This window comes from Raphanus sativus, chromosome 4, assembly GCF_000801105.2.
Source record: "Raphanus sativus cultivar WK10039 chromosome 4, ASM80110v3, whole genome shotgun sequence".
Classification (NCBI taxonomy): Eukaryota; Viridiplantae; Streptophyta; class Magnoliopsida; order Brassicales; family Brassicaceae; genus Raphanus; species Raphanus sativus.
The window spans coordinates 6,769,454-6,792,400 of record NC_079514.1 but is presented as its reverse complement, the minus strand read 5'-3'; the positions used below and the strand labels follow the sequence as shown (position 1 = coordinate 6,792,400).

At 33.7% G+C, this 22,947-nt stretch overlaps 5 protein-coding genes and 2 non-coding genes across 7 annotated transcripts; 3 read left to right on the top strand and 4 right to left on the bottom strand.

Annotated features, from left to right (window-relative positions):
• The first annotated feature begins 34 nt into the window (after positions 1-34).
• On the top strand, positions 35-107 carry TRNAE-CUC (transfer RNA glutamic acid (anticodon CUC)). Its single transcript has one exon. It is a non-coding gene; the product is annotated as a tRNA-Glu (tRNA).
• Positions 108-160: 53 nt separating this feature from the next.
• LOC130510906 (60S ribosomal protein L11-2) lies at positions 161-1,429 on the top strand. The gene is made up of 5 exons (XM_057007613.1): positions 161-271; positions 391-498; positions 629-671; positions 762-957; positions 1,052-1,429. The coding sequence occupies exons 1-5, from the start codon at positions 269-271 to the stop codon at positions 1,248-1,250; spliced, it is 549 nt and encodes a 182-aa protein (XP_056863593.1). The 5' UTR covers positions 161-268; the 3' UTR covers positions 1,251-1,429.
• Positions 1,430-5,299: 3,870 nt separating this feature from the next.
• On the top strand, positions 5,300-6,747 carry LOC108838074 (transcription factor MYB98-like). Its single transcript, XM_057008517.1, has 3 exons — positions 5,300-5,883; positions 6,058-6,184; positions 6,268-6,747. The coding sequence occupies exons 1-3, from the start codon at positions 5,300-5,302 to the stop codon at positions 6,745-6,747; spliced, it is 1,191 nt and encodes a 396-aa protein (XP_056864497.1).
• A 247-nt stretch (positions 6,748-6,994) lies between these two features.
• LOC108854177 (cellulose synthase A catalytic subunit 8 [UDP-forming]) lies at positions 6,995-11,221 on the bottom strand. The gene is made up of 12 exons (XM_018627686.2): positions 10,924-11,221; positions 10,738-10,817; positions 10,600-10,651; positions 10,351-10,510; positions 9,985-10,260; positions 9,526-9,871; positions 9,306-9,443; positions 9,109-9,234; positions 8,822-9,034; positions 8,294-8,740; positions 7,852-8,205; positions 6,995-7,776 (listed from the first exon to the last, which is right to left on the bottom strand). The coding sequence occupies exons 1-12, from the start codon at positions 11,099-11,101 to the stop codon at positions 7,189-7,191; spliced, it is 2,958 nt and encodes a 985-aa protein (XP_018483188.1). The 5' UTR covers positions 11,102-11,221; the 3' UTR covers positions 6,995-7,188.
• A 480-nt stretch (positions 11,222-11,701) lies between these two features.
• LOC108854178 (metal transporter Nramp5) lies at positions 11,702-14,718 on the bottom strand. The gene is made up of 4 exons (XM_018627687.2): positions 13,648-14,718; positions 13,085-13,221; positions 12,343-12,995; positions 11,702-12,255 (listed from the first exon to the last, which is right to left on the bottom strand). Exons 1-4 carry the CDS (start codon positions 14,214-14,216, stop codon positions 12,028-12,030), a joined length of 1,587 nt encoding a protein of 528 aa, XP_018483189.1. The 5' UTR covers positions 14,217-14,718; the 3' UTR covers positions 11,702-12,027.
• Positions 14,719-14,855: 137 nt separating this feature from the next.
• On the bottom strand, positions 14,856-16,033 carry LOC108851541 (ras-related protein RABA1d). The gene is made up of 2 exons (XM_018624982.2): positions 15,699-16,033; positions 14,856-15,504 (listed from the first exon to the last, which is right to left on the bottom strand). Exons 1-2 carry the CDS (start codon positions 15,917-15,919, stop codon positions 15,078-15,080), a joined length of 648 nt encoding a protein of 215 aa, XP_018480484.1. The 5' UTR covers positions 15,920-16,033; the 3' UTR covers positions 14,856-15,077.
• Positions 16,034-16,854: 821 nt separating this feature from the next.
• TRNAG-UCC (transfer RNA glycine (anticodon UCC)) lies at positions 16,855-16,926 on the bottom strand. The gene has a single exon. It is a non-coding gene; the product is annotated as a tRNA-Gly (tRNA).
• Positions 16,927-22,947: the final 6,021 nt, after the last annotated feature.

Sequence of the window (22,947 nt, the reverse complement as noted above, 5' to 3'; positions counted from 1 at the left end):
TAAACAAAAGATACGACTATAATGTGAACAACAATCCGTTGTAGTCTAGCTGGTCAGGATACTCGGCTCTCACCCGAGAGACCCGGGTTCGAGTCCCGGCAACGGAGATTTTTTATATTTTTTAATATCGTTGACGTAGCAGGGTACAATCGTCATTGCATATAGAACAAACCCTAAAGTATCTCTCATATAACTACCAGACTTCGCAGCCGTCACTGCCACTCTTCTCTGCTCACCTCCCTCGTTGTTGAATCCATTAACCCCAAAGATGGTACCTTTGCTCAAACTTTCGTATCCTCTAATTCAACTTCTTGCTTATGTTTCCATTCGCAAAGATTTCATTTTTTTTTCTTAGGATTTTAACTTTGCTTGTACTGTGTGTGATGGCAGGCGTCAGAGAAGAAGCTGTCGAACCCTATGAGGGACATCAAGGTTCAGAAGCTCGTTCTTAACATCTCTGTTGGTGAGAGCGGTGATCGTCTCACCCGTGCCTCCAAGGTTCGTTAGTGTTTTAAAAAAAATCAATACTTTACGGTTTAGCATCATTGAAATGGGCTGTTAAAGCACTGGACTTAGTTAGTTACCCTTGTTTTTGTCTGAACGAGGGTTTTTGGTGTAATTGTTTTAGGTGTTGGAACAGCTCAGTGGTCAAACCCCTGTCTTCTCCAAGGGTATGTCTTGAGCATTTTCATCTTGTGTTTGTGTCTTTAATTTTGAGAAATTGGAGTTTAGTTTTAGTTCGTTGTGTTGATTGTTAACAGCGAGGTACACTGTGAGGTCTTTCGGAATCAGGCGTAACGAAAAGATTGCTTGCTACGTCACCGTGAGAGGAGACAAGGCGATGCAGCTTCTCGAGAGCGGATTGAAAGTCAAGGAGTACGAGCTGTTGAGGAGGAACTTCAGTGACACTGGCTGCTTTGGGTTCGGTATCCAAGAGCACATTGATCTTGGAATCAAGTAAGTGTTTTTTTTTTAGCTGATTTGGTTAGTGGACATTTTTGATCTGAGTGATGTTTCTTCTCATGATTCTTCCTTTTTTTTTTGTTCTTAGGTACGATCCTTCCACCGGTATCTATGGAATGGACTTCTACGTTGTTCTCGAACGTCCTGGTTACCGTGTTGCTCGTCGCCGTAGGTGCAAGACTCGCGTTGGGATTCAGCATAGAGTTACGAAGGATGATGCCATGAAGTGGTTCCAAGTTAAGTACGAAGGAGTTATCCTCAACAAGTCTCAGAACATCACTGGTTGAAGAAGTTTGTTTCTATTTTGTTTTGTTTTGTGGTGTCAGCCTCTGTCTCAGACCATCGCTGTTGGGATCTCTTGTTTTTTTTTTTGTACTTCAGTTGGTTTAGAATCTACGTATCCAGCATGAACCAATTTTTGGAGGTTATCGTTATCAATTTCAAACAATCTCTATGCTTTAAACTACTCCAAGCCATGTCTCTTATCTCTGTTTTACGCTTCTTCCCTCTTTCTCAATAACAAGAATAGTTTACTCAGCGGTTCAACGTCAAGCCATATCTCTTATCTATTTTTGATATAAGCTATGCTTTTATGTATAAATTATCTTATGGTGTTGCGTGATTACGTCCATATAGTTTCCGGTAGGCCTGGGCATTTATTCGACCCGGAACCGACCCAAAAACACCCGACCCGGAACCTATCCGAAAAATAATAAGTATTCATATGTGTCTTTTTATTTTGGACCCGCAGATCTTGAATAAGACTCGGACCCGATCCGAGATCCGATCGGGTACCCAAAATACCCGAAATTTATTTTATATCTATCTTATTAAAGCTGAAGTACAATTTCGGTGTGTTTGGATACTTGGATAAGAGTATTAAAAATATTTGGTGTGTTTGGATACATGGATTGTAGTCTTTTAAAAAAAATAATTTTGTTTGGAAACAAAGATAGTACTATTAAATTGAAAAAGTAATGGGTTTAAGTTATTAAGTCCATTATAAAAAAATGTTATCAATATATATAAGAAAAATACAATACAAAGCCCAATTTGAAATACCAACCCAAATTATGATTTTTGTATTTCATATTAAGTTTTAAAAATATAATATATGTAATTATTTATATGATGATACGTATTAAATAATTTTAATTATATGATTACTTATATGATGGTACATATAAAATACGATTAATTATATGATGAAATTATACGATATATAATAATGATTAAGGATGGATTTTCAGACATCCATACGGGTTTGGTTCTGATCGGTTTGCGTTTCGGGTTTTCGAGGTCAAAGATTTCATTCCTATTAGGATGTTTCTAAATTTTTGTTTGAGTTTGATTCGGATCTTTGCGGGTTTGGTTTGAGTTTGGATAACCTATTTAAATTATTTTTAAAGTTTTAAATCACTATCTATTTTATTAAAACTGAAGTACAATTTCGGTGTGTTTGGATACTTGGATAAGAGTATTAAAATATTTGGTGTGTTTGGAAACATGGATTGTAGTCTTTTTTTAAAAAAAAAATTTGTTTGGAAACAAAGATAGTACTATTAAATAGAAAAAATAATGGGCTTAAGTTATTAAGTCTATTATAAAAGAATGTTGTCAATATATATAAGAAAAATACAATACAAAGCCCAATTTGAAATACCAACCCAAATTATGATTTTTGTATTTCATAAAGTTTTAAAAATATAATATATGTAATTATTTATATGATGATACGTATTAAATACTTTTAATTATATGATTACTTATATGATGGTATATATAAAATACGATTAATTATAAGATGAAATTATACGATATATAATAATGACTAAGGATGGGTTTTTAGACATCCATACGGGTTTGGTTCTGATCGGTTTGCGTTTCTGGTTTTCGAGGTCAAATATTTCATTCCTATTAGGATGTTTCTAAATTTTTGTTTGAGTTTGATTCGGATCTTTGCGGGTTTGGTTTGAGTTTGGATAACCTATTTAAATTATTTTTAAAGTTTTAAATCACTATATATTTAAAATTTCTCAAAATCTATAAGTAAAGTAATATATTACCTATAATTTAAATAACATATGTCAGAATGCCTAAGCTTAGCATATCAATTGGTTTGATTTAAAATTTTGGATACGAAATCAATAATTATTTTAAGTATTTTTTGGTGATTTGAGTATACTTTAACTATTTCAGGTATTTGTTTTTGACTATCTATATATATTTTCAAGTATTTTAAACCAATTTAAAAGTATCATTCTTGATGTTTATATACGTTAAATATAAAATAATTAATATATAAGTATATAAATCTATTTTTAGATAAATTCAGATACACGAATACTTCGGTTCAGATCCAATTCGGTTCTCTAACTAACAAAATTTTGAATAATTCGAATATTTAATCAATTTATATTCAGGTTTGGTACTATATTTACGAATTGGTATCAGTTATGTTCCTCAGATTCATTTTGTCAAACCTTAATAATTACATGAAAAACAAATATCATCATATTTTTTAAAATATACATCAGCGGAGGTGCAGAGATCAAAGTCTATAATCATTTATTTTAACAACAAGCCAAATAAATATATTGATTGAAGTGCAAATAAAACAAAACTAGAGAAATACATAATTTACCAGAGACACTCTATGTGTCGAATTTATTATAAAGAAATTTTTTATTAAAATAAATAAATTCAATAATTACAAACAAATAATATATTTCATAAAAGTGAAAAATAATACCCGCGCATTCGAAGCGCGGGTCAAAATCTAGTATTAGGTATATTTGGGTGATTGGGTATATTTTTGGTATTTCTAATCTTTTTTAAGTTTTAGGTTCGTATTTTTGGGTATAATTTCAAATTTTGAGTGTAATTTTAGATTTTCAGAAAATATAATTTGGGTATTCAGATATTTTTTGAGTTTTCAGGTCTGATTTTAGGTAAATATTCGGGTACTTTTACGGTTTTTTGGGTACTTTTCTGGTTTTCGGGTTCAGTTTGGGTATTTCGAGTTTTTTGGGGTTTTATATACCCGAACCGACCTGGATCCGAACAATACCCGAATATTATATATGTTTTACGGGTACTAAAATTCTAGACCCGAACCGACCCGGACCCGACAAGACCCGACCCGGAACCGACCCGAAAATTATAAATACCTATATGGGTCTAATTTCCAAGGACCCGAAAGACCCGGACTCGACAAGATCCGATCCGAACCCGACCCGAAGACCCGGATGCCCAGACCTAGTTTCCGGCCGGTTCAGGCATTTGTTTTCCGTTTTGGTGAAGACAGAAGATACCGGTGCGTAACTTGCGCTCGACGCAACCACGTGGTCTATGAGCCCATGAGTTTTAATCCCATCAATTAAGTTGTATCAGACAATAAATGATGAACCTCTTATGTAAGAAAGAAATTACAAATGCAGAAAATCTGGCGTAGAGTATGTAATATTTTTGGAACACATCTAGCATTGAACATATTCTATTCTTCTGCTTCACAACGTTAAACGAAGATATTTCTATTCTTGAATCCATTAATTAGACTATAGACCCACCTTATAGCTAAATGGTCAAAACACTCCGTAGTCCGTTAGCATCAAAATGGTTATTACATTTGTTGTTGACTACATTACGTGAGAAATTAACTAACTCAACTAAATATATTTAAGATGAATTGTTAACACATTAAAAGGTAGATTAAATTCCTACTAGCGTTTTTGACAAACATTCAACTATGTTTACCCCAAATTTAACAACACCTAATATGTAACGTCAACAAAAGAGTTCTTCTTTTTTTCAATCACACATTTTCTTTATTTGATTTCCAATATATTTAAATTTACTTCAAGATTATACAGCTTAAACTTAAATAAGGGAAATTGAACTTGAATGAAATTTTGTAGTATCTCTACAAATCAAACTAGAACTAAGTCTAAACTTTGAAATCAATGTAATTAATCTCGATTGAAAAATAAAATAATGAACAAAAATAAAAATATAGAATAAATTTTTATTTTTGTTTATTATTTCATTTTGATGTAAAATATGAAGTCAAATCGGAAATGCTCTAAGACATGATTTAAGAAAAAAAAAAAAGATTAAATATTCAATTAAAATAAATAAATTTAATGCTACTAACAAACTCCAAACGTTACATTTTTACTAACAAATTAATGCGTATAGTAAAAACACACATTAAATGTCTTTCTTTCTTTCTTCTCCTACCATACAAATACAAGAAAGAACAAAGCAACACAGAAAAATACTTCACTGTTTTTTTACTAATTAGTTAGTTTTTCTCTTTCTCTTCTTTCCAAAAAATATGGAGAATTACGTCGGTGAGAGTGGATTTTCTCCTCTAAACCAAACCATCTTAATACGTGATCAAGAACAATTGAAAGAAGAAAATTTTCCATTCAAAGTCGTTGACCAATCAAAGCCCGCAAGCTTCCTTCAAGACTTTCACCATCTTGATCATGATCATCATCATGGGTCTATATCTTCAAATCTTTTGCTTGGTATCCAAACTAGTCCTTCTTGTGTCAATTTTTCTCCTTTCGAGCATTACTCTTGCCAAGAAAACATGGTCGATGAACATTACTCTTGCCAAGAAAACATGGTCGATGAACATGGTCCTATGGACATGGAACAAAACAACACGATGATGATGATGAGGATGATCCCTTTTGATTACCCTCCTAGAGGGATCACCAAGCCTATAAACTTCGTGATGCCATATGAAGTTTCATGTGTTTCAGCAGATAATGACTCGTATAAAGCGATGAGTCTCAACAAGACCAAACCAAGTCTGACAAGAAAGTTGTCTTCATCCTCGTCTTCATCATTATGGAAAGGAAAGGAAAAAACAACATTAATCAAAGGACAATGGACTTCTAAAGAAGACAGGTTCGTTATTAACATAATAGATCAATATTGCATACATTATAATATATTAGTCTTACTAGAATAATAGAAACACTACTTGAATCACATAAAGTCACTATGCAAGATTACTAACAAACATTAGATATTTTCCCATTTTGAGGGTTATTTGTTGAGAGTAATTGTTTTGGATAATAGGATACTGATTCAACTTGTGGAGAAATACGGATTACGAAAATGGTCACATATAGCACAAGTATTACCGGGAAGGATTGGGAAGCAATGTAGAGAGAGATGGTATAACCATTTGAGACCTGACATTAAGGTAATGAACTAACATTTCATGTAGTGATGATTAAGGAAACTAAAGATTAGATAGTGTTTGAGAGATTGTGAATTTTGTTGTAGAAAGAAATATGGAGTGAAGAAGAAGACAGAGTGTTAATAGAATTTCATAAAGAGATTGGAAACAAATGGGCAGAGATTGCCAAAAAACTTCCTGGAAGAACAGAGAATTCAATCAAGAACCATTGGAACGCGACAAAGCGAAGACAATTCTCTAAGAGAAAGTGCAGATCTAAGTATCCAAGATCTTTTCTGTTGCAGGATTACATAAAGAGCCTGGATTTGGGAGCTTTGTCTTCTTCCTCGGTTCCTGCAAGAGGTAGACGCAGAGAGAGTAACAAGAAGAAGGATATTAGAGGGGTTGAGGAAAAGAAGAAGAATAAGGAAGTTGTACTTTGTGGACAAGATAGGATTGTGCCTGAATGTGTGTTTATTGATGACTTTGGATTCAATGAGAACCTGCTTGAGGAAGGATGTAGCATTGACTCATTACTTGGTGAATTTCCTCAGCCTGACATTGATGCTTTTGCTCATGGATTCTGATTTGTATTGTTTTTTCTTTTTAATTTCAGTTTTGTTTGTTTGGGGATATATTCCACCAACTAAGAAAAAATAATTAAACTCTCAGGGTTTTGTTTCAACTGAATAGAACAACAAAAAATCTTTTTACCAGTGTCTTGATTGTAATGTTATGTGTTTGTGTCAATGTTTGCAAAATTTTGATAAGTCTAATTATATAGTAAAAAAATATTATGTTAGATATTGAAAAGGTGAAGATTTGTGACCAAACTAAGAAGAATGTGAAGATTAGATTAACATGTTGAAGTAACAGAAACATTAAAACCTAACTTGTGCAACAAGAACACACTCAATTTTGGAACAAGCAACCATATGAGAAAACTTCTGTCACAAGAAAGGAAAGTACAAAACAACAACAAAAAGAACAGATCATAAATCCTTGGAAGGATTACATAACATCATCTCTTAGCAATCGATCAAAAGGCAGTTCTGCGAAAGGGAAGTCGTATCAGTCTTAGAGACAAAAGGATTGATACGAACCCAAACAAGAGAAAACACAGAAGCAAGCAAGATAGACCAGAGAATAACAATGGTGGGTGTTCTGTTCTGTCTTCCCATAAGACCTTTAAGGAAAGGATAAAGATGAAGAACGACCCAAAAGGCGAAGAATATCTTCCCAAACAAAGGTCCCCAAGCTTCATAGCCTTTGTTTAAAGCATCAGAGAATCCAGCAACGACTCCAACCAAGTTAATTATGAGAAGTGATGTAGGTGGGATCAAGAGAGTTGTCCATTTGACAATGTACAGCTCACCGAACTCCAAATCTTCTGCGGTTTTCGATGTGACTGTGAAGTTTGTGTCGAGACCAGCGAGCATTTTGAGGAAACCTTGGAAGACAGCAAACAGATGAGCTGAGACACCACCAATCACCCAAAACTGCTCGTTTCTCCATAAGTCTTCAATGCTCACTCCACTCCATCTGAGCTCAAGGACGCTTGTTAAGATGATTGATATGAAGAGACCAAGAAACAACATGCTTGCTAGGTTTGATAGCTGCAATAAAAAAACCAAGATCAGTAGAATACACTATATACACATGTCCTAGATGTTACTTGTTTGACAAGTTACCGTTGGGATGATGAATTTTCCTGTGAGAAGACAAATGGCGGGAAGAGTACAGTAAGCCACAAGGGGCAAGGACGTGAAGGGATAGACAATGGTGTTTATATAAGCCATTCTCTGAAGCCACTTGAGGCGGCCTCCACTGCAACCATACCAGAGAGGACAATGCCTGCTAAGGAAGATCTCAACCGAGCCAAGAGCCCAACGCAGAACCTGGTGAAGCCTATCTGATAGATTGATAGGAGCAGACCCTTTAAAAGCTGGTCTTAATGGCATACAGTAAATCGACCTCCATCCACGGCAATGCATCTTGAAACCCGTCAAAATGTCTTCCGTGATTGATCCATAAATCCATCCAATCTACAAAAACAGAGTTAAAAGATTATTACAGTATATTACCATATATTGTATAGTTTTAAACATTTATAGTAAAGCTGAGAAGAGTTACTTCTTTTCCCCATTCAGTTTTCTCTTCGTATCCGCAACTAATGACGTGGATAGCTTCTTTGATGAGCGTTGAAGGGTTCACAGAGTCAGGAACACCACCGTTCTCCATAAGAGTAGACTCGATGAAAACAGCAGAGAGACCAAACGTTTTCTCAAAGCTTGTCTGTGAAATGAGCATGGATCTCTCGTACTCATCGTAGTTGTCTAGGTCTCCTAGGTTAAAGATGGCAGCATCAAGTTCTTCTCGCTTTGCGTCTTTGTAAATCTCTGAAGGATCTTGTGTTGCTTTCTTCTTGCTTGGACAGCAGCAGCAAGACGAGGAAGAAGATTGCGGTAACATCTTTGGTTTAGAAGGTGGACTATAACCATAAAGCGCTTGTCTTCTAAAGACACAACCGGTTCCGACATAGACCGGACCTTGAATCCCATCAAGCCCTCTCATATTAACCTGAAACCAAAGCCACGAGATATGAGAGGAAAGATCAAGATTTTCTTGAATTTATGAGCAATAAATTTTAGGTAACTTTACATCGAAGAAAACTATGTTTCGGTTAGCGTATCGATCACTCTTGTCGATTCCATCAAACCTCTGTGGGAACTGAACATAGCAAACGTCTTGACCAACAACTGGATCCATTAAGAAGCACATCGCTTCACGGACGGCTTTACTGTTGTTGACGTAGTGATCACAATCAAGATTGAGAATGAAGGGAGCATTCGTTAGAACCGCAGAAACCCTCACCTACAAAGAAACAAACTCATTAGGATTGTGTGGCAAGTTTTCTTGGATTATGCCAATAAGTTGAAGTTTCTTACCAATGCGTTTTCTGCTCCAGCTTTCTTGTGATGCTGGTATCCAGGTCTCTTCTCTCTAGATACGTATACCAATCTTGGAAGTTCGTTTCCTTCAACGTCACGCGCACCGCTATATCCAAGAAAAACCTACAAGAGAAGATCAAAGATTCAGAAGAAGAATCTAAAAAGTATAATGTTAAGAGTCTTTGATATAAAACCTGAATCATTCCGGGATGGTCACGAGTATTGTTTCCAGGCCAAGAGGTTCCATCTTGCATTGTCCACCCTTCTTCTGGTGTCTTTTGAGCCTTGGCCACTAAAGCATTCATTCTGATCTTGAACTCTTCATAATCTCTCTATATAGAAATCACAGTTAAGTTATCAATTTCAATGTTATGTAACTTAACTTAGGATCTTAAACCCCTTTGTTTTACTTACTTTCATGGCTCTACGTTCTTTGACAAAAGAAGGTTGAACCTTGTCCCTCAAGTAATCGATTTTAAGCGAAAAGTAGAACTCCGGAGCTCGTGGCTCGATGGAGTACTTCTTGCAGAAAGGTACCCATTTCCTAGCAAAATCTGCTGTCTCAACCAAAGACTCAAACGAAAGCATGGCAGCACCATCATCAGATACATAGCAAGAGACCTTATCCACCGGATAATCAAGGGCTAGGATCGAAAGAACGGTGTTTGCAGTGATCAGAGGAGGCTCCTTCAATGGATCTACTGTACTGACAAAGAAATCTACAGCTGCAAGCTGTGATGTCTCGCCTTCTCTTTCAAACCTGCATAATGTTTTGATCATACAAGATATTGAAGATATTTAAAACGTTTTAGCAAAAAAAAAAACATATTTTGACCTACCGTGTAGGTTAAGTAAGTGTGAAAAAATTGTTACCTTGCGGATAAACGGTCGATGTAGGTTTCTCTGTTGATAGGAGACCATTTAGGAAACTGATCCAAAACCCATGAGAAAGCAAACCAGATCTCACATATCACAGATGTTAGCCATAGACCGTATGCACTGTCCACAGGATGTGTGATACGGTAGTGGAAAAACAGAGCCAAGATGGTCAAACGCATGATGATGACGATTCTGTACGAAGTTATTTTTGTCCTCGGGATAGGAATCACAACCGAAAGCACGTCTGTAGCAGAAGCAGCCTCTTCATTCCTGAGAAACGGCACATACCAATCAGTGTCTCAAACTTTCTGGTGGATGTACAAAAAGACTATGTTGTTCCATGAGTGAGAATGTGCTTACAGTGATATATCTTCCATGTGCTGTTGGGGAGGAACCTGAGCATCAGGGTCTTCAGCTTTTGTTGCCTTTGCATGTTTCTTCTTATTTTTCTTGCTCTTCTTGTCTTTCCAGCTATCAACTCTGTTCTTCCATATAGGGTTTCCGTATTCATCATTAAGTTCTTCAACAACAAATTACAATCCCATTGGTTAGTTTTAAAACTATTTAAACTCATCAAAATTTTAAAAAATTTTGGATATTAGTTCTTACCACTGTCTATTGTGGAGACTGTACTTACATGTCTAGCATGAATTCCAGAATCCTACAAATCAATCAAGAAAAGTATATAACCAAATCCGTTTTGGAAATGTCATTAAGATATAAAAAGCAACTAATCATAGTACACACCTGAGGAGTGTTATTGATGTGTGTTGCAATGGTGGATTGGTGTTTAGATATCTTTGTCTCAACATCATCAAGCACATTCTCTGATGATGAAACAAATAAAGAACCACAAATTATAAAACACCGTTAAAACAAAAAAGAAGAAGCAAAATTTAGGAAAAAAAAACATTTGAAGAAATGGGATAATACCATCGTAAGGATTGCCGCAACGCAAGCAGATTCTTCGACCTTCTTTGAATTCATATTCAAGACAAGCTTTGCAGATCGGGAAACTACACTCATGGCAAGCAACGAAGAACTCTCCGTTTGCTTTCACACCAATCTCCTCGCCGCAAGTGTTGCAGACCGGAGACTTAGACTCCATCATATCTTTGTGTTCCCTTGAGAGAGAGAGATAAAGGAAAACCCTAATTAGGGACTGAGCTTTTGGTTGTGTAAGAGAGATTGAGAGTCATGGGTGTGTTTTTAAGAGAGTGGGGAAAAACAGTTTTTTTTTTAATTAAAAAAGTTTGGTGGATTGGTGAAAAAATCGGAAGTTGAGAAGTTTCTATCGTTCACCAGTTTTTTCTTTTCCCTAAGAAAGCTGACGGCTAGCTAAAACAGACATTGTTTAGTTGGGCATGAAGAAGATTTTGCGGGAAAGTGAAGGAAAGTTTCTGTTAAGTTAGTGTGTCTGATGTGAAACATGATGTTACTTGTCTCTAACCATCGGCAGATAATTGCTTGCCTCCTAAGCGTCACCATACTTTTCTCCATCACGTCAACATTTTTAAATGTATTATATAATTTTAAAATAATTAGCATATAAAGATTTGGCTAATTTTTGGAACGGGTCCGGAATGTTTTTATAGTAATGTAAATTATGAGCAATATACAAAATAACACACATAAGCAAATGATCAGTCTTTTTTTTTTGTTTTGATCAACAGCAAATGATCAGTCAAACATTCAAATTAACAGACACAACTACTCACACACTTCTCTGTTTTTTTTTCTTCTTCTGGTTAACCGCTTCTTTGTTGATTACTGTTCAACGTCTTTTAAATAAATTCTACTCCATATGTGCAATGTTACATTACAAATTCAATAAATCAATCTACAAATTTATCCCATTCGATCTTTCCCTAATCTTACAACTCAGTTTGCCTCTGCTGTACTGTCTGAAATCCAGCCATCGAGCACAAATGCAGCAGAACCATCAACTCAAAAACCGACCAAACCGTTTCTATCTTTGCTCAAATGTGTGTTCTTCAGGGCTGAAAAATTCCAAGCGTCAGTAAAAGTTCTAGTTTTCTACGTCTCCGTGGAAACAACTCTCTGTGACGACATTTCTAAGCTCGACCAAGAAGATGATTGTGAGCTTCTATATGAAACAAGATAAATGATGAAAACGACGTACGAAACCACTCCACCCAAAACTAGACACCCAACAAAAAAACCGTTCGCTGCAGCCATGAAGAAATCAAGAAGAAGATACCCATTTATCATCATCACAAACACCGCCACGGTCCACGCTAGCTTCTGCAACAATCCAAAAACTGACTCGTTACAATCCACATTACAACTAAAAAAAGAAAGATAAAAGAAAACAAAACAAAACAAGCTTACCTCAAGAGAAGGTCCTATTTTGAAGACACCCATGATATGTTCATTAGAAACCATAGTCAAAAGAGGAATAACAGCGAAAGGAATCTGCATCGACTGAAGAATGTTAAGCCATTCGTTTAAAACATCGAGCGACCCTTCTGATGTATTAAACATAAGAGCTACAACCATAGTTGGCACAATGGCAAAGCTTCTTGTTATAAAAGCTGAAAGCCATTGCTCCATCTGAAGATCTAAGAACCCTTCCATTATAAACTGTCCAGCGTAAGTCCCCGTTATGGTACTACTCTGTCCAGCAGCTAACAAACCGATCCCCCAGATGTAAAGTATCGGGAAAACCCCTCCGCCATACTTCTCCTGTAGGTAGTGTCCCGCGTTAACTAGTCCTATACTATCAGCTTGCTTGGTTCCATAAAAACCTTTAGCGAAAACCGCGGTTACAAAGAGATTGATCATGAAAGAGACGAAAAGCGCGGCGGTTGATTCGATGTTATAGTAGTTGAGAGCTTCTTGAACTCTGTTTATGTCCTTTGGGTTTGTCTTCCTTGACTGCACTAAAGCGGAATGCAAGAATACGTTGTGAGGGGTTATTACGCATCCTACGACTCCAACGGCTTGTCTGATTGTCTTTGATCCGAGCTTTGGCACAATAATGCCTTTCAAGTCATTAAAAGAAAGAAAGAAAAAAAAATCAAGAAATTGTATCAATAAAAGACAATGCCATATTCTTAAAATTTTGAAGTACCTATTATTAGTTCTTGTCCGCTCGGCTTAGTTTCATTGAACATCCAAGCAAACGAAAGAGCCATTGTTGCGATCAAAACCGCGAAAAGACCTTCTAGTTTCCTCATCCCACACTTCTCCAAATACGAAATCAAGAAGCTGTTATTTCACAAGAGTCAGCATAAGCATATGATTCTCTTCAATTCATCTTGATATGAACTTAAATCAAGAAGCTATTTCACAAGAACACATAAAATAGGGACTAGCATCAATTTCGACCTAACTTGCTTACCAATCAATGGCAATGATACAAAAACACAAATCAAAAGATAGAGAGAATGTCACCAATTTTGACCTAACTTGCTTACACAACAAAGGACATAATACAAAAACACAATGAAAGATAGAGAGAATCAGGAATTTTGACCTAACTTGCTCACCAATCAAACTACATGCTACAATAACACACATCAAAAGATAGAGAATATCATCAATTTTAACCTAAATTTCTTACCAAGAAAACGACATGAGAAAATAAAACACATTAGATCATAATATCACCAATTTTTAACCTGACTTGCTTACCAATCAAACGACGTGAAGATAACACCGGCCCAAATAGGCAAAAACCCACGCGTCAAGATCTGAAGAGCGATCGCGCTTCCGATGACTTCCTGAATATCAGCTCCGATCAAAGCAACCTCCGCCATGAACCAAAGCAAAATCCTCGCCCACGACGGGTACTCGCTCCTGCAAATCTCCGCCAGGTGCCGACCCGTGGCCACACCGATCCGAGCCGAGAGAAGCTGCATCAGAAGTCCCATCAGCGTCGCCCACAGAAGAAGCCACAGAAGCGAGTACCCAGCCACGGCTCCTGCTTGTAGATCCCCTTCGATGTTTCCAGGGTCTAGAAACGCTATGCTCATGAGGAAACCGGGTCCCGTGAATTTCCATAGCTTCGCCCACGAGAAGGGAGGAACAGAGTCTAAGTGGGCTTCTCCTTCGTCTTCTTCTACGGTCAGTACCTGATTCTCCGGTAGTTCAGCCGTTGATTGGCTAGGATCCTCAGGAAGTAGGAGACGTTTGAATTCGCCGTTACTTTCGTTACGTTTCAGCGGGCTGTTGACTTGGCGGGAAACGGTTGGATCCGTCATGTTTTTTGTAACGGTTTTTTTTTTTTTTGGCGTTACTGACGATTGTGATTTTTTTACAGGTTAGAAGTCAAGAAAAGTCAAATGACCAAAAAAAATTAAATTGAATTTTCTAAAAATGAATTATAAATGTTGTCGATGATTTCTATTATTAGTTGTTAATTCAAGAAAATTTAGCAGAATAATTGTTGGTTTAGAGATTTTTACGGATTGTGAAGAAAACAAGCTGAACGAAGTCACCAACCATAGACGGGGACCGGCCGGTTAACCAATTTTCAAGCAAAACAAAATGAGAAGCATAGCACAGATCGGTAGAAGCCTTATTAGTCCATTATTTAGAATTCGACAATACTACAATACTTTTTGCACAAAAAGATATGCGGTTCAAGTCCAAGTAAATTCGGTATATTATCAATTATACTGATTATTATAGACAAACTTACATAAAATCTATAGCAAAATGCAAATAGAATAGCTAGACAGAGCAGATCAATGTTGTGCGGAAAATAGAACCAACAATCATTAATCTTATTCTTCCTAAAATACATAGAGTTATTGGTTATAAATGATTTTAAGGTATTTTTTTGGTCCAAGATAAATGATTTAACATATAATTCTTATAATTTATAATAAAATAACAAATTTGTTAAAATAATCAGACCACAACGGGTTAAATTACTAAATCCCTCAATCGATACAGAGTCAGACCAAAGCCAAGCAATTTTCAAGAAAAGCACATCAAAAGCATATAACATAGTTGTTTCCTAAAGAAAAGTAAACATCTTCAAACAAAAAAATAAAGTAGAGGTAAGAAAAAGAGGACACTGACCAAACCCCACAAACAACCAAGGAACTAACGAGTCTTTAGTTCAAGCAGCAACCGGTTTTCTTCACAGCAGAGACATCAAGATCAATCTTCTCTCCTTTAAAAGCATTACCCGAGTTTGAATCATCCCCAGCTTCTATTGCTTTCTTGCTCACAACTTGGTGAATCTGAGTAAGTACTTCCGTAAACGCGTTCTCGACGTTAGTAGACTCAAGCGCTGAAGTCTCCATGAAGTAGAGTGATTCATTCTCCGCAAAAGATTTCGCATCCTCGGTTTGAACCGCTATAAGATGACGAAGATCGGATTTGTTTCCCAAAAGCATGACGACTATGTTTGGGTCGGTATGGTCACGGAGTTCCCTAAGCCATCTCTCCACGTTTTCGAATGTGGAGTGTCGTGTAACGTCGTAGACAAGAAGCGCCCCAACGGCTCCTCGGTAGTATGCACTAGTGATCGCACGGTACCTACAAAAATGACCATAATAATAATATAAAAGCTCTTATTTGGTCAAAGTAATCAACAAAATTTCATACGAAGATGATAGGTTTAATTATATCAGCTTGCATTTCAAGATAAGCTGGTCCTATGATCTACAATGAAAAGACCCACAATCTTAAAGGCGAAGAATATCGAGAAGAGAGACACAACACAAACAAACCTTTCTTGACCAGCAGTGTCCCAAATCTGGGCTTTGATGACTTTGTCCTTAACATTCAAGCTACGAGTGGCGAACTCGACGCCGATCGTGGACTTAGACTCGAGGCTAAACTCGTTCCTGGTGAAACGAGAGAGCAGATTGGACTTTCCAACGCCCGAATCACCGATCAGAACCACCTTGAAGAGGTAATCGTAATCATCATCCGCTTTGTAACCCGCCATTAAACACTGCTCACGAGGAGAAAAAGCAAAGCAAAGCTTCACTTTGACTTTTGTTTGTTTTCTTCTTAGATTTACACAGAAAGACAGAGACTGTTGATAAACTAGGGTAAGACTTGTGTCGTTTTACACACAAATAAACTGATACGGTATGGGTGATAAATGTGTTGAATGAAAAGACCAAACAATCCCTGATGATTCGTCTTGTGGCGTTTTTACCCTCTAAACTAGGGGTATATCCGACATTTATTGTTTAATGTTTTTCATTTTCTTAAAAGGATCTCAAAGTGGTGGTGGCCATGTTTACATTGGTAAACGGCGATCATAATTTAGTCTTTAGTGGTACTGATGAATGAGGATGGACAATGACTTTCAGTTCATTTGCTATTTAATCGAGTTTAGATCCTTTTACATGTCGAGTTTCGTACTCTGCTGTAGACCATGAAATCTTCTATTCAATTGAACTATCTATGAATATTTTTTGAGACTGTCTACAACCGATCAAACTCTTAGAAAATGAAGAATTAGACGATTAGCCATCTTTATTAGCTGAATTTGCAGAACGTCATCTTGTTTATTCTTTTTTTTTTTGTTCAGTATGATTTATATTTATGAACATCGGAGCCGATATGCTCGATCTCGTGGTCTATCTTTTTCCATGTGTAAACATTAAGCATCCAAATTGTACAGTTCGAAAGACCACCTTTTTGGAAAAATGTCTAAATAATTTATGGAGTTTTTGATAGCAAGAAAAAGTATATTCTACCTAACTCAAGAACAGAGACTGAGAGAGACGTCTCTAGGCTGGAGCTAAACCATAATATGTTGTCGAATCATAAACGAGAACCATTCTGCTCTTCGCATCGAACCAATTACGTCATGGTTAAACTCCATCCACTCCATTAATGTTAAAAAAACAGTTTTAATTTTAAAATTAATGCGTCTGCCGGGAGTCGAACCCGGGTCTATTGCTTGGAAGGCAATTATCCTAACCGTTGGACTACAGACGCTCTTGTTGATACGAAACGATACAGTAATACTTCAAAGTTGATACACATTCATAAACCTTTGTTGTGGTAATCTTTGGGAAAAGATTTGCGCCAAACTTTTGTTTAGGATGTAGAAAGAGTTAACTTTCTTAACATGTTTTCCCAAATAATAAAGAGTTAACTTGCAGTCTGTCTTCTATGTATATTGTGATTCGCTGAGAGCAGACGAAACAAAAGGTCTGTAAACTTTATTCATGATGTGATTAAATTGATTAGTTATTTTCTCCAGTGGTAAGTCAACATTCATTTTTTTTCAAAAAAAAAAAAGAAGTCAACATTCATTTGACCATAAGTGTAAGCCTATTATGTAATGTAGCACGTAGATGATAGCTCAAGTAAGGATATACATAAACACTAATCTTAATTCCATTAACATTGTTATTCTTAAAGGTATAGAACTGTTTAATCATTACGTACATAGGAATAGATTCCTCAAAATCCCATCATTAGTTGTAAATCTGAAAATTTGAAATCACCTTTAGTTTTCATTTATATCGTATGGACTAAACATCAATTTATAAGAACATTTCCAAAAAGATATTTTATTTTGAAGTTTGCATAATTTCATAGTTGAAATTTAAACGTGTTCTTTTCCAAAATCAAAAATTCAAAAATATTTATATTTATACTGTATTTTTTTATATTTGTTATAATTAATTTAAATCCATAGAACTTTATAAATAACTAGCAAATATAAAAAAAATATTGCAAAACATTAATAAATAAAAATGTTACACTAAAATATAAATCTTTTACATAGAAATATATAATTAAATATTAAATTACAAGTAAAATACCATACTATTCTAAAAAACTATTTATGTAATACTCTCGTATATGATCAGCAAGTGCATTTGTTAAGTTTTTTTGTAACATTGTTGTTGTCTAAATTTAGTTTTAAAAATATTTTATATTGTATCTTAAAATTTTATTTTATTTTTACGCGTAAAACTTAAATTTATGAAACAACTTTGAAATATTTGTGAGATATAATCTTTTAGGATTAAAATAATAAATAAAAAATATTTAAAAATTATAAATGTGAAATGTAGTTGTAATTGTGAGGAGCAAATGAAAATAAAATTATGATATTTTAAATTTGAAGTTTTTAGTAGTGATACTCAATATTTGAAGTTTCACTATTCAAAATTTAAATTTGAGATTTTAAAATTATTTTCTGAAAAGTAAAAAATTTCATATTTAAAGTTATAAAAAGTCTTTTAGAGATGTTCTAAATTGCAATGCTACACAACTTGTAGGTTTTTTTAATTAAAATTTTCCAATTCCTTTTGTTGGTAAACAAGAAATCTTTATTCTCTTCATTCTCTTTTTATTAAATAATAAATCCAACTAGCAAGTTAGTAACTACGTCAAAAATTTACACAATAAATGTGAAATTTAAGGATGATGACAAAACCTTCTTGCCAATCTATTTTACGTCTATGCATTTTTTTTTTGAAAATACGTCTATGCATATTACAGAAAAAACTATTTTATTCAATTTTATTTTTCTGTGTGATGTTATTTTTCTTTGTGAATATCTAATATATCAATACAAAAGTCTATCTAAACAGATACTCCATTTGTTTCTTGATTATATTTTAAATTAAAGAACTAAAAAGTTGAAATTGTGGCACTCAAAACCGTTTATATCAATAATCTGAAAGAAAATAATGTTCCAGCTGATAGTTGAGTATAATGTACTTCAGAACAAGGCTTCAAAATTCAAATTTTGTATTGTATGTCAAAAACACCCAATTTATATTCATTGTTTTTTCTACAACAAAAGGCTAAACGAGTTATTGGTTTGTTGGTCTTTTCCACAACTTTGAAATATTTGTTGGTTCTGTTTTCCTATTCTTTTCATTAGTCCATTCTTACTGTAAATCACAGCTTATATCTAACAAGACTAACCTGCATATAAAACGGAAAGAGCAAGGAAGGCAAATAAACTAATTATGGATTAAACATTCTTAAAACTCTCTTCTAACGCTGTAATTCAATTTTAATTCGATTATGAGAAGTGTCGGTTAATATTTGATGTTTCTTTGTTAATAACTTAACATATATCTAAATATTTCACTTATTTTGCTGAAAATGACAAGCATTTAATGCTACTAGATTCTCACATGCATTTTTAAAGCACTAAATTATATTTTAATATAATTTAATTTAATATAAATATTTATTTTTGTTATTTATTTATATACCAAAGATTTCAAATTTCTGCTGAAAAACATAAGCATTAAACGTTGTTTGATTCTCACATTTTTAAAATATAAATTATCTAAAAAAATTATTTAATAAAAATAACAAATTGTATTTTTAGTTTGTTGTTTTGAAAATTTGTCAAAATAATAAAAAACATAAATTTGAATGTATCTTAAATTTAATTAAATACAAAATAAGATAATAAAATCATAACTATTTCTTATGACTAAACAAAAAGAAAATTATAAATGCTTTTACGGTTATAATTTTGAAAAACAATTAAAGAAAACCTCTCGAAAATGTACTTATATTTATTTTTTAAATGAGCTCATAAAATTTTGAAAAATCTCTGTTAAAAAAATAAATTGAAATATAACAAATTCTAAATCATTTAAATTTAGATCTAACGAGACTAACCTGCAGGTAAAATGCAGAGAGCAAGGAAAGCAAAGAAAACAAATCTTGATTCAATCATTTCTAAAATTCTATTTTTAACACTGTAATTAAAAGTTTAATTATATTATGAAAAGACCCAAAAGATTCTACTTCCTTTGGTAAAAAAGGTAAGAATCAAACTGTATATTGACCGCATATATTCAGCATTTAATGAGTAGTAGTCAAAATTCTCTAAGGGCATCTCCAACCCTACTTCATTTTCTACTCCAAACATTATTTTGGAGTAAAATCTTCTCCAACCCACTCTATTTTCAACTCCAAAATGGAGTAATAGCTAGGGTTACTCTATTTATGAAATAATCTTACACATTATTCCATTTTGGAGTTGAACTTATTTTATTTATGAAATGGTCCTTTAAAATTTTAATGTTCTCATTTATTATTTAGATAATATTTTAAAATGATATAATAACATGAAAACAAGATATTTTACTATTTAATAATTTAATTTAACATTCGCGTTTCGCTATTGTGAAAGGACATATTCGTTTTTGGAAAAAAAAATTGTTACATTACATTATGACTATATGTATAATTTTACACAACATGATAATTAAGGATGAACGTGAACTTGACGCACCAATTGAAATTACAAGAGAAACTTCAACTCTAGAGATCGAAACTGCATAAGATGAAAATATCCCGATTTCAAAATTTTCTTACTCGGTTTAGGAATATCAAAGATAAAGAAACTCATTTTTCATTATAAAATGCATTAGTTGATCATTTGTGGAAAAAAAATATTCTAATGTTCATTATTGAACCAACTTATATATTATGTTTTATTCTATTTTTATGATTTCTTGTACCTATTAATAATAAATGTTTAATTTAAATAAGTTATATTTTAAGGCATTTTTGCAAATATAAAACAGTTGGGGTTAATTGGTAAAATTTTATAAGTATAGAATATTATTAACTATTTTTAGAGACAAAAATGGAGTAATACATTGGAGTAAAACATCACTCTATTTTGGAGTTGCACCATTTTGGAATAAAATTTGGAGTAATACATTAGAGATGCTCTAAGTCGTCAAGATATTAAATGCATGTTGCAAACCAGCAATAAACATTTTGGAAAAATGGAAAATGACTGTTTTTCAAGAAAAGTCATGCGTTATCACAATGGTTGATATCATATATTCATATGTTTGTCGAATATACCAAATTGTTGTAATATTATGTGTTATCATCCTATGTTTCGTGGCTTATTAATCTCATATCATATTTACTCTTCACTCTCTAAACATGGCGAGGATGTATTAACTTGAACATGTATTGGAACACTCTACCATCTTGTATCTACATTAATTTAACCATTTTTGGTAAAAAAAAATTGAACATTTTTTTTATCAAACAAAAGATTACAAAATTTAGATTTAGATTTCTAGTAGATGTTTTAAGCCATTAACCATTAACGTGCTGAAAACTCTTTCGGTTCAGTGGATCACTACAACCCGACCAGATCACGGACCACCAATTCTTAATTACTACATTTTCTTAAATATGTTAAGTTAATAAACATAGACGTAGGACAGGCACTGTTTTATACTAACAGTTATCAAATATTTTAGGTTCCATATATAATAATAAAATTATTAATAATATTAGTGTCCTCAAACTTCATAATTTGCCAACTGAAATAGAAACTATAGCCAATAAAAACAAAGTATATGTACCTGCAGTATTGAACCTGGAGATCTCATTAAGCCATGAATGAAACTAACCTGCAAGTAAAACCCTATTCCCAGTTTAGCGCGAATTTGGTCATGAAATCCTAAATAATACGTCGTTTATCTTGTAACTCTCTAGATAAGTGTTTAGTATTAATGTTATGGCATGAGAAATGTACATTGCTTACGTTTTATATAAGGTCTTCATGATCACTTGTTTGATAATAAAGTTAAGCATTGTATCGTACATTGGACGTAAAAATTCAACATATATAATATAATCTTAGTATCCATAAGGAAATGATATCTTATTCAAACAAAACATTGAATATTTGCATTGGTGGATGATATTATTGACAACTTTGTTTAAAACAGGGATTGAGACATGGTAAACAAAAATCGAGCCTACTTAAAACAGTCAAAAGGTGTCTTCTCTTATGTAGTCGTTGAAGTCTTAAATGTTTGTAGAAAATGAGTCAAAGAAATTTAGGGAAACTATGTTCTAATTGATAATTATATCAATTAAAGTAAAATTAATTTACAACATTTACTCTTCTTTACCAATAAAACAACAATGGTTTCATATCGCTATCAAAAAGTTTGAAATAGTCGTGAAAGAATAACGTCTTGTCCCTTTTAATATATGGTTGGTCTCCAGAAAACATAAGAGATAATCTGAAATTAAAGTTTCATATCCGATACACAATTTTGTACTGAGAAAAATAATATTCCCGAACCAAAAATTTTATTAGCTTAACTAGAATAATACAATAGGCAAAGTTTAAACCACAAAATCAAAATGATGTTTAAAAGAAAACTAATATTAAATATTATGATTTTAAGTCTACACGATATGATTTAGTAAAAAAATAGGGATTTTTTTTTAAAAAGTATGAGATGGGGTATTTTTCTTATATCACTTTTCAGATGGGAAAGTAGAAGAGCCTTAAATTAGTAAATTTGATAATGCTTCAATGCCAAGTCTTTACAATATAAGAGAAACAGAAAACTTATTTAAATAAAAATAAAAACCTTTTATATCCAGTTTGATGTGTATATTACAATAGAAGAAACAAAAAATAAAAGTCAACAAAATTAAATTAAAATCATGGACAAGTTGGTGGTGGATGACACAAACCATACCTCAAGGTAGGTGATATATCCTTATGGAAAGATTTTAGCTGTTCTTCTAATTCAGGACCACACATCAACTTCACAAAATCTTTAACTTCCAGATAACTCTAAATTTTATAACTTTACCTTCTTCATGATTATAATATCTCTCAGTTTAGGACCAGGAGAGACCAGGACCAGTACCAATCATATTGTTATATTGGTTGGGCTGATTCTATACCGGTTTTGCTAAATGACTAGGGATGTAATCATGTGAATGCAACGATTGTATAGCCAAATGAATCCATGAGCTGAAGAGCTCCATGTTAAGACAGCTATTACAAACTAAAAGATAGGATGATTCTTGTGGTTCTTGGATTTGTCACGTTACTCAGAACGAAGAGAAAGATATCGAGTATTAAGTCATTGTCATCAATGAAGTTTGTTTTTCTTTAATTGATAAAACTGGTCCCCTACTTTGGTATTAGTTCCATAACATACCCAGAGATTACAAAACCGATACTTAGGC

Excerpts from the sequence above, each read along its gene's own strand:
- LOC108851541 (XM_018624982.2), bottom strand. The coding sequence starts at position 15,919 with ATGGCGGGTTACAAAGCGGATGATGATTACGATTACCTCTTCAAGGTG. Across the intron at positions 15,505-15,698 it reads GACACTGCTGGTCAAGAAAG|GTACCGTGCGATCACTAGTG; the intron begins GTTTGTTTGTGT and ends TCATTTTTGTAG.
- LOC130510906 (XM_057007613.1), top strand. Across the intron at positions 499-628 it reads GTCTCACCCGTGCCTCCAAG|GTGTTGGAACAGCTCAGTGG; the intron begins GTTCGTTAGTGT and ends TAATTGTTTTAG. Across the intron at positions 672-761 it reads AACCCCTGTCTTCTCCAAGG|CGAGGTACACTGTGAGGTCT; the intron begins GTATGTCTTGAG and ends GATTGTTAACAG.
- LOC108838074 (XM_057008517.1), top strand. The coding sequence starts at position 5,300 with ATGGAGAATTACGTCGGTGAGAGTGGATTTTCTCCTCTAAACCAAACC. Across the intron at positions 5,884-6,057 it reads TGGACTTCTAAAGAAGACAG|GATACTGATTCAACTTGTGG; the intron begins GTTCGTTATTAA and ends TTTGGATAATAG. Across the intron at positions 6,185-6,267 it reads ATTTGAGACCTGACATTAAG|AAAGAAATATGGAGTGAAGA; the intron begins GTAATGAACTAA and ends ATTTTGTTGTAG.
- LOC108854178 (XM_018627687.2), bottom strand. The coding sequence starts at position 14,216 with ATGACGGATCCAACCGTTTCCCGCCAAGTCAACAGCCCGCTGAAACGT. Across the intron at positions 13,222-13,647 it reads ATCTTCACGTCGTTTGATTG|CTTCTTGATTTCGTATTTGG; the intron begins GTAAGCAAGTCA and ends GTGAAATAACAG. Across the intron at positions 12,996-13,084 it reads CGGACAAGAACTAATAATAG|GCATTATTGTGCCAAAGCTC; the intron begins GTACTTCAAAAT and ends ATGACTTGAAAG.
- LOC108854177 (XM_018627686.2), bottom strand. The coding sequence starts at position 11,101 with ATGATGGAGTCTAAGTCTCCGGTCTGCAACACTTGCGGCGAGGAGATT. Across the intron at positions 10,652-10,737 it reads ACATCAATAACACTCCTCAG|GATTCTGGAATTCATGCTAG; the intron begins GTGTGTACTATG and ends ATTGATTTGTAG. Across the intron at positions 8,741-8,821 it reads GAAACATAGTTTTCTTCGAT|GTTAATATGAGAGGGCTTGA; the intron begins GTAAAGTTACCT and ends CTTTGGTTTCAG.